The 9,921-nt window shown below is 33.7% G+C and overlaps 1 protein-coding gene across 2 annotated transcripts in view; it reads left to right on the forward strand.

Annotated features, from left to right (window-relative positions):
• Nucleotides 1-7,690, forward strand: part of Ppcs (phosphopantothenoylcysteine synthetase) — a 29,971-nt gene extending 22,281 nt beyond the window's left edge. For both annotated transcript variants that reach the window (XM_081748890.1, XM_081748891.1), the window contains exons 5-6: nucleotides 357-542; nucleotides 4,840-7,690. In XM_081748890.1, coding sequence (XP_081605016.1) covers nucleotides 357-542; nucleotides 4,840-5,016 — 363 coding nt within the window. In that variant the 3' untranslated portion in view covers nucleotides 5,017-7,690. The remainder of the gene's footprint in view (nucleotides 1-356; nucleotides 543-4,839) is intronic.
• The last annotated feature ends 2,231 nt before the right edge of the window (nucleotides 7,691-9,921 follow it).

Raw genomic sequence — 9,921 nt, forward strand, 5'->3', positions numbered from 1 at the left:
AACCAATCGACGACTAGACAGTAATGACACTAGGAATTAAAAAAGAATCATTTTAGGATTTCCAGGGAACGTTAAAAGTGAGGTTACTTATGAAAATATACCAGATGTTATCTATGTTAAAGTAAAAAACATGCAGAAATCTTTAACGTTTCAAATTTGTATCGGCAGTTACACAAATGCTGCTGGTTTTTGGGCTTGCCTTCACTTCAGTCTGGTAATCGTAGTTAAGAATTAAGATTTCATTTCATTTTGATTTCAGAGTCGTACTTTATAATATATCGACCATTCCAATATTTTAATATAAATAATATAAGGTATATGAGAAAAATCTTTGAAACTACTTTTGTTTCTTTCAGCCAGTCCACAAGATTCAGTCATCAGCAGGGCCCCCTACGATAACACTGAAACTTGTGCCAAAGATGTTGAAGCCTTTAGTGAGCATATGGTTACCCAATGCGTACATTGTTTCTTTTAAGCTAGAAACAGATGAGAATCTGTTGGTTCACAAAGCAAGAGAAGCTTTGGAGAAATATAAACATAAGGTAAGCACATTATGCCAATTTATGATTGTCGTCTACTTAATGAAAGTGCTGGGGCCGCGGTGGCTCAGTGGTAGAGCGTTCACCTCTGGTGCATGGGGTCCTGGGTTCAAACCCTCCTCTTGCCAAGTGAACGTTGTGGTGAACAAACACCGTATGCGTGGGTTTCGTCGGGGTTCTCCCGTTTCCTCCCACTTTCTTCATTCCACTATTTCATTCATTTCTCATCATCACCGTCTCCTTTAGCCTAGCCGGCATAATCGTGGGACGTAAACCTCAAAGATTTCATTTAATTTTTTAATGAAAATGTATATGCAAGAATGTGAAAAAAATTGTTTTCTAACACATACAATTCTCAAGAGATTTTCCCTACACACCATTAAGAAAGTGCTGAATACGGAAAACTTACTGAATTTAATTTTTCAGAAAGTAAATTTCAAATTTACAGCATGGGCCATAGGTTGCTTGACACCAGAAGTTATATACGTAGGTAGTTCTGATTTGATTAGGGTAGTAATAGCTTGATTGACGTAACTAATACCTTATGGTGTTGCTCGTGACGATACGTGGTTCGTGAATAATAAGCTGTAACAAGTGATCTTATAAAGGTTTAAACCTTGTTACATTTATAATTGAATTTACAATGAATAGAAAGTTATCAGTGGATGAACTTGTGTTCGTACTTCAAAAGCAGTGGTTACATGATCATAATTATCAATTGACTTTCATGTCTGGGGAAAAATGAAAGATATTTTCTTCCTGAAAACAAAAGTACAGATCTAGAGCATTTGAAAGCGTATTTCTTCTGAATTTCATAAATTATCATGCAACAATATTTATGATGTGGTATGTTCTTCTCTGCTTAAAAGATGTAATTTGTGCATTATAAATGATGAAAAACAGTACGATGTAGGTCACCCAACATAATACTAAGACAGAACTTACATTGATTTCATAATTTCGCAGTTGATAAATAGTTCATTTCAGATGCATTTTTGTTAGATGATTATGACCCACTCTGTATTGTAAGGAAATGGGAGTGATACGGTGAGGTAAAATAAAACTTCTTTTTTTCATGTCCCACGATTATGCCCTTTAGGCTAAAAGAAACTGATGATTAATGACACTGAATTGCTGTGAAATTATTTTTTAATGCTTTCCGACCGGGAATTGAACTCTAGACCATGTTCACAAATCATATGGTAAATAAGCATGTAATGGATTGGGAAAAAGTCATAATATTAGCAGGTAAGAAACATCTTCAAACAAAGGTTAAAAAAAAAGTAATTAGTATGTGATTGGCAAGAATAAACATTTCTGAAAACATTTAAGAAAACAGGAAGTTCTGAAAGGCATTTTAGGAAGGAAGAAACTGATTCAGGAACTCAGAAGTTACATGCAATTATGCTTTTGATGTATGAAGGAAATGAAATATTGAAATCGTCCTTTATATATTCGATATCACGTAAGAGAAATCATTGAATGATAGATGACTAAACCAAGGATCAAATGTTGAGAATGGAATATAAAGCAGTAAGTATTGAAAGCAGAAGAAATTCAAGTAACAAATATTTTCGAAATACTTGCTCACTCGCTTTTTTTAAAATTCAGGCTGTTTTAAATGTAAGCTTTTTAAAAGAAGTTCTTTTGCAATCTTTATTGTGACTTGGTTTTTAGATATTTTTCTCTTCAATTTTAGACTACTTCTACGTTTAATAAATTCTAGTTTGCATTCTAAATGACTCTGTCTTAGACATTTGCAACTATTCGTTTTGTAATCTGAATTTTTGTACTCTGTTCGTTATACATTATTTTATACTTCATTGAGAATTTTTTTTTTCATGTGCGTAGGAATTGAGCATTACCAGAAGAACATGGAGTATGTATTAGAAATTTTATTCGCAGCAATTAAGGTCACTCGTTGTGTAGAAGCAAGTTTAACGTATTTGCTATTTTCATGAATTCTCAGCAGTAGAAAATCGTTGTAACATATCACAGTAAGGTTAAACCATGTCCCAGGCAGAGTTTGGAATAATTACTTTTTGAATTTATTACATTTCAAGTCCAAAACTTAAGTAAAAAAATAAAGGAAAACAGTTGAAGCATAATTAATATATTAAAGGAAATCTACCAAAATACTCCAAAGTTTACGGGAACTTATCAAAAATTTCGTGTAATCACCTGGAAGAAAACGACTGTGCATCTCCTAGTCACCGTGCTTTGTAACATTTTTGCCAGCAGTCTTTTTACCTTGCGTAAGCTGTTTTTATATAAGTCTGTATTTTAGGATTGAAACTCATTTCAGTGTTAGAAATGACCTCACCGCTACTGTCAAAATGGCGTTCGTAGAGTGGATGCTTGATTTATTTTTGTTTTTTTAAGTTGCTAGCTGCTGTGAATATGGTGGATGGGGAGAGATTTCACATCCTAACTGCACTAAGACATGCATTGGCTGAATGAGCTGGTGAATTGTCTCTCAACAGGAGCATCCTTTTTTCGAGCATTCCTCGATGTTTTGATTTCAGTTCCTCTCATGAGCCAGCTAGGAAATGAAAATAACAGGTAGTCTAGAAAACAGTGAGCCTTTTGCGCACAAGATAACTTTAACTTTCCAAATCTCAGGGTATATGAGTCGCAGCAGGTCAAGCCTAATGCCATTTGATAGCTGACATGTGAAACTAGTAGATGTGCAAGAAATATTGGAATTCTTATAATCAAACGTAAAGTATTGCGCTGTGAAGATGAGGAACTTTCCGCACACGGCGCTACATTTTACAAGTTTGTAAGCAATTTGTCACCAAGAAATTTATCCTGTTTATGGGTAGGACACGTTGTCAGAAGCAGCAACCTAAAGATGGTTCAATCCCTTTCGTTCTGGAAATTTCAATTTTCTAGATGCTCCTTGCAGTGGGTGACCAATCACAGCAAAAGTGGCAAAACTCGAGCAAGACCAACAGGACATCGTCAAGGACCTAAACGTCCATCAGCAAACATTGTTAAACCATTCGGAGAACGTAAGTTTTAAGACCTCCACCGTATAGCCCGGATTTGGCATCGTCCGACTATGATTTGTTTCGGTCTCAGCAGAACTACCTGAATGGTGGTAAGTTAGTTTCAAAAGAGATCTGTGGAAACCAGATGTCACAATTTTGTGACCAAAAACCATAGAAATTCTATAGCGATGGGATTATGGTGTTGCCGGAAAAATAGCAGAAGGTAATTGAACAAAATGGCTCATATGTGGTTTGATAATCTTATTTTTAAATCACAATAACTGTATTTTTAATTTTGACCTTCAAAAGTTCAAAATTTTTAGGCTACCTGATATAATGACTAGTGATAGTTTGACCTTCTGGCAGTAGTCATAATGATCCTCTCACAATCCCAGAACACCAGCAGCAGCATTCTGATGGCATACTTTCCATCTTTGCCTTTTTAGGAGTGGTGGAGAAGGAATGTTTTCACTGATTGCTTATTTCCTTTGTTTCGGGATTATAAAGATATACTAAACTTCCATCCATTGTGACTAGTCGGCCGAAAAAGTCCTTTTCATTATGCTCACAGCAATCCAACATTTTCCTTGATGCTTTTTCTCTTCTGGAAATGGGTAAACAACTATAGCACTAATCTTGCTGGCACTTCCTGAAATGCAGCTGGTTATTACTTATATAACAGACGGATCTATAACTAACACCTATTTCAGCCATATACTCCCAATGGTATCCTCCTATCTTCCAGTATGGTCTCTACTTTCTCCGTCTTGACAGGATCATCTGTGAAAGGTGGTGTCGTTCTCTAGGGGCAACCAAAGTGGGGTTTGTCCAAATTGAAATTGTCGTTTCCAGTTGAATACCATCGCATAGGATGGACTTTCATTCCCATATACTGCTTTCATCTCTCCATGAATTTGTTTTACGGATTTCCGTGGAGATCCAGAAACTCATAACGTGCCATTCTTGAAGTGTCTGTCTGTCATTGCACCTTGAGTGGTTTCCCTGTAAAAGGAAGAAAGAAAGATATCCCTACGGATCAATATTTTGTATTGTTAACTTAGTAGAAACAAGATAGATATGCAAGTCCGAGGGAATTCGTGGTTCGTCTGTTTCTAGGTGATTGCATGGATTTTTTATGCCTTCTCGTATTTCTATCTTTAGACGTGAAATTTAGTTACCCGAGGTAGAATTTTGATATTATTATTTGTTATGAAATACATTATTAATTGCTATAATGGAGTACTATTTTTTTTAATTTTTGTGCGTTGAATTATTTTAGCTTAAGTTTCTCTTCTGTTTGCTTCCAGTTGGTGATAGCAAACATGCTTCACACACGTAAATATCGAGTGGTCTTTGTGACACCAAGTGAAATGTACGATCTGAGGCTTTCTCAGGAAGAAATAAATAGAGGAATTGAGATTGAGTCTAAAATTGTTGACTATGTTACAACAAGGCATAATGCATTTATTAATGCAACAACGTAACGTACGTTGTGTTGTAAGCCTGTTAATTAGTATTTGTGCTTAGCAATATGTTAGTAATTATATATTGTTAAATGTGAATGTTAATGCAGTTTTAGAGTTTATTTTATATATGGCAATATTTTTTATAACAAAAATATCATGTGAATATATACAGTAATGATGATTGATTCATCTTATATATGCAAGTGTTTGTATATGTTTTGTAGGTTTTAATGAATAGTGTAACAGTATTTTAATAAATGCATGTGTTGAGACGATTTGCAACACCATGTTAGTTTAAATAAGGCTATATAAAGACTACGCCAAAGACAAATATAAAATATGTCCTTTATGTTGTTGAAGTAACTTGTACAAAATTATTTTATGCAAACAGTTAGAATTGCTTTTTATGCAAACAGTTAGAATTGCTTTTTAGCAGTTATTATTTTTATCTACGTGCTTAAAAATTTAAAATTTAAAAAAATGGGACTTATATTATGGAGTGTCACATTTCATGATAGTAATATTATGTAGTGTCATATTTCACATTTTAATACAATGTAGGTAATTTGTAATTACATGGACTTGTAATACGTTCAATATTGTACTGTATGTATAAACATAGTTTAAATTGGATGGAATCTGGAAGCGTTGTAGGAAGATAGATGTCAATGAGTAATGCAGATTTGGGTGGAATTCATTAGCGATAAAATCACTAATTTTAAGCGGTGTGTACAACATCATGTCTACAGGTTTTTTCAGGGTTCTCATTTTCATCCGATTCTTCACTCTGCAAGTTCTATCATATCCACATACAGCACATTAATAATCTCCTCTAGCGTACTGGAAATGACCACAAACGTTGAACTCAAGATTTCATTAATCACTTGTCCCGGACAATCTGGTCGCGAAACAGAACTTCAAGATAATGATTGCCATCAGTTCGAAAACGTTCCTAATTTTTTAAAATTTTATTTAAAGCGATGATGATATCCTTATTTATATATTATAGAAGAAGAGAGTATGTGGCTTTCATATATATATAAGCTACACTATGTTTATGCAGGACAAAAACATGTTTTATTTATTGTAAAAAAAAGTTCAGCTTTATTGTAAATTTCAATTTTATTTTTCTTGTGGTGGTTATGAATATCGAATATTTTACAAATTTAGGATAAACTTTCCTAGATAAGTTCCAGAACACGGGTTGTTTCTAATTGAACAAATTTCATGACTGTGCTGTTAAAAATACAACGATAAATTGAAACATTTCTTTATTTTACTAACATATATGTTATTTTATCTTTGAGGTAGAACTTTTCTAATATTCAAGCAGTTATATATTTTCCTTCTCTATTTTGTTAAATCTATTTTCTACTAGAAACACTGGCATAATAATGAATTTATACACATGAGGGTTCAGAAAGATTTTTTTAAAAAAATATAATCATTTTTGTTTATCAGTAGTCGAAATATCATGTGCTTCGTCATCTATAAATATTCCTCATTGCTTCAGCAATTTTCTTTTCTTCCAAATATATATACATTCCTCCTTGTTTGCCGTGTAGATATACTAGCCAATAAATAAATAAATAAATGTATATAATTTAAAATACATTGTCAATTATTAAGCTTCTCTCAAGGATTTAGCTTTTTGTTGTACTAAAAAGTAAGAGTGTCTTATGGCGAAGGAGTATTAATTGAAATTCTATGTGAACATCTCCATATAAAGAAGCCATATTTATTCTTTGTATATGTAATCTCATACTTATCATTATAATCATCTCCAGTTCTCTACTTCAAGTTTTCTGTCTATCTTTTTAAACTATAAAAGAAGGATCTGGTCATCTTGGCTCTAGATGTGTTAGGTAAGAGGGCTAGAACCTTTCTTCGATTCATTCAAACAAGACAAGATCAATTTAAAAGATTTATCAGTGTGTTATAGTTTCTTATGGTCAACGTTTTGAAGAAGTACTGTTATAAATTTTAATGTAGATATCTTTGTATTGCATTTATTGCTGTATGAACTTAGTTTTCTACCTCCTCAACAATGTTCTATTTACACTCCTGATTTCACAATTTTAAATATTTGTAGTATTAGATAAACAGGGTTGAAAATCTAGTATTATGTATATCTTGAAGAACAACCAAATCATTATTTTAAATACAATGCAATGTTAGCTTCTTATGCATCACTGTTATGAATTGCAAGATGACATATACGTGAGTATATATTATTTAAAACAGCATTTTGTCTTGTTGTTTATTATGATATACAGGGTGATTCAAAGAAACGGGAAATTTTGAAAGCTATGTTGGCAACAGTGGCAGTTTGGTAACATTGAATAATGTACGCCAGACTGTCAACGACACCCCCTTTAGCTATCATAAATACTTGGAGTGGTGCGTAACGTGCTTTCGCAATCAAAACGTTTTACAAGGACAATGACAGTGTGGGGGAGCATGTAGAGAATCTCGCCGTCATTTTAATTTAGGACGCCACGGGCACAAGACAATCCTATAGAGTTATACTAGCGTCCATTGCACCTTCAACAAAGTTACTGTGTGGAGTGCTGTCATCATACGGTATGCAGGGCCCGTATTTTTTTGAGGACGAGAATGGCCATGCAATTACAGTCACATCTAGTGTTGTAAAAAAAAAATGTTTTTTTTTTCAATAAAAAACATCGTTCTTTTTCATGTTTTTTTCAAATGTCTGTTGTTGTTGTTGTTGTTTTTTTTTTTTTTTTGGCAACTATTATTTGTTGATTTTTGTTGCAGATAAGTGAAATAATCAACAGAACATGAGTCGAAGCCCTCATAACTTACAAATAGTTTGTTTCTTTGCACCTATACGAGCAAAATTGTGTGTTTATCCCTTTCGGATCCAGGTCATTTTTGGCGTTTTCCTACATTTTCAGTTAGTGACTTATTGCTCAAAAACCATTTACCCAATTGATATGGTTGAGGCCTTGTTTTCTAGAAAACGGATGTGGCTATTTTTTAGTGTAAGTTACTTGCAGTGTTGCCTACGGGAGGAAAATTATTGAGGGAAATGTATGAGTGAAATTTTACAAAAAATTCCCTAACCGAACTTCAAGATATTTTTGTATTTAGTGCCACTGTTGTTACATGAGTTCAACTCGCCTAAAACAATTATTTGGTGTATTGACAGGGTATAGTCAAAACCTGAAGTCGCTGGCTTCCGTGCAAAGAGAGAAAGAAAAGATTCTCTGTCATCATACACATGAAATTTTGACACTTTTTATACCTCAGAAGCAAAAACCAACAGATATGCCGGGGCTACAGCTTCCCTAATTATCCTATTGAAAATTTTTATGGTGCGTTCTGTAGACCAAAGAGGAAGTTTTCAGATAGTGGTACATTTGTTCCAGGGTAGCCAGCAAGAGGGAAATAATAGAGGGAAAAATGGAAATTTTCCGAATTTTCATGTAAAATCGGGATTAATTGTTTGGCTGGGAACACTGCCACCAGACAAACGCAAACTATCTGAAAACAAGCCTTAGTATCCCACCAATATATCCTGCAAGTATCATGACAATATCTAACAAAGTAAGCATGAAATTAAAAAAAAAATCTCATTCTACCACAGAAATTCACCATTTTTTTTTAACCATTTACAGAACATAGTTTATTATAAACTTCAACTGTACTTCCCCTAATTATCCTACTGAAACTTTTTATGGAGCGTTGTGTAAGCTAAGGACGAGACTTTCAGATAGTGTTGCGTTTGTTTGAATGTAGCGAACAAGAGAGAAATAATAGAGAAAAAGGGGATTTTTCCAAAATTTCCCCCTAAAATCAAGAATTGAAATTTTCTGTAGCTGGAAACACTGCTACCAGATACACACAAACTATCTTAAAATAAGCTGGTATCCCTTTAATATATCCTACATGTATCATGGCGATACTTAAGAAACAAAGCTTTTAATTACAAAAAATAGATTACGATAAACAGAGTAGGGAAAAACTAGAATTATCGAGGGTTAGAATCTAAATACGAATTTTCGTGCACCCCCTAATTACCCCATTGTAACGATCTGTATTCGCTTTTGTTTAGTAAGGACAAATATTCGTCTGGCGTAAGTTGGCTTGCGCTCGGACATATAGGTACTGATGTATAAACAAAATTTTCGAATTTTTTGCCCAATTTTGGGAAATTTTAATTTCTATAGTTTGCAACACTGCTTGCAGGCCCGTCCAATTGATGTTATCAATTAGGTATCCATACAAGGTATCCACCTGACAAGTCTTAAGATCTCTCTACAACGAAGGAAGCTAGAGGAAAAAAAGGAAAGAAAATTCGAAAATTCTCGAACTTTTTGACTGAGTTGAAATTCGAGAAGGAAATTCGACAATCAGAATACAAAGAAACTAATATGATAAACTATGTTTAACTATATTTGGAAAAAAAAATATCCCGATATCTTAATTAGTGCCCACACAGGAGCGGATTAAAAAAGTTACATACCCGTGTGTGCCACTTTGGCCATCTGGATACGAAAGGCTTATTGGACATTTGATTACATTTTTTAACTAGTAACTCGTTTTGTTGTAGTAGTAATAATCTCGAATAATAGTAGTTTCATTGTTGTAACAATAACTTTATAAGGAAAATTTTCTCTCCTTTTTACATCTTAATTCCAATAGTGTTACTGAGAAATACAAAGTGTTTCAAAATTAATATCTGGGTTTTAAGGCTTTGTAGTACTACTTATTAAATTTAACGTACAATTATAAACAACACATCAAGTAAAAGAGTACTCCAAACAGTTTTTGCTACATGTGTTCAATGTCAGCATCATTCGTCAAACGGTATACACCGAGTCAATAGGCGAGAAAGGCCCATAAAATCCCAACATATGGCACAAAACACATTCAATTTAGGGGAGTCTCGTTGCAACT

This window comes from Thermobia domestica, chromosome 2 (genome assembly GCF_964235325.1).
Source record: "Thermobia domestica chromosome 2, izTheDome1.hap1.1, whole genome shotgun sequence".
Lineage (NCBI taxonomy): Eukaryota > Metazoa > Arthropoda > Insecta > Zygentoma > Lepismatidae > Thermobia > Thermobia domestica.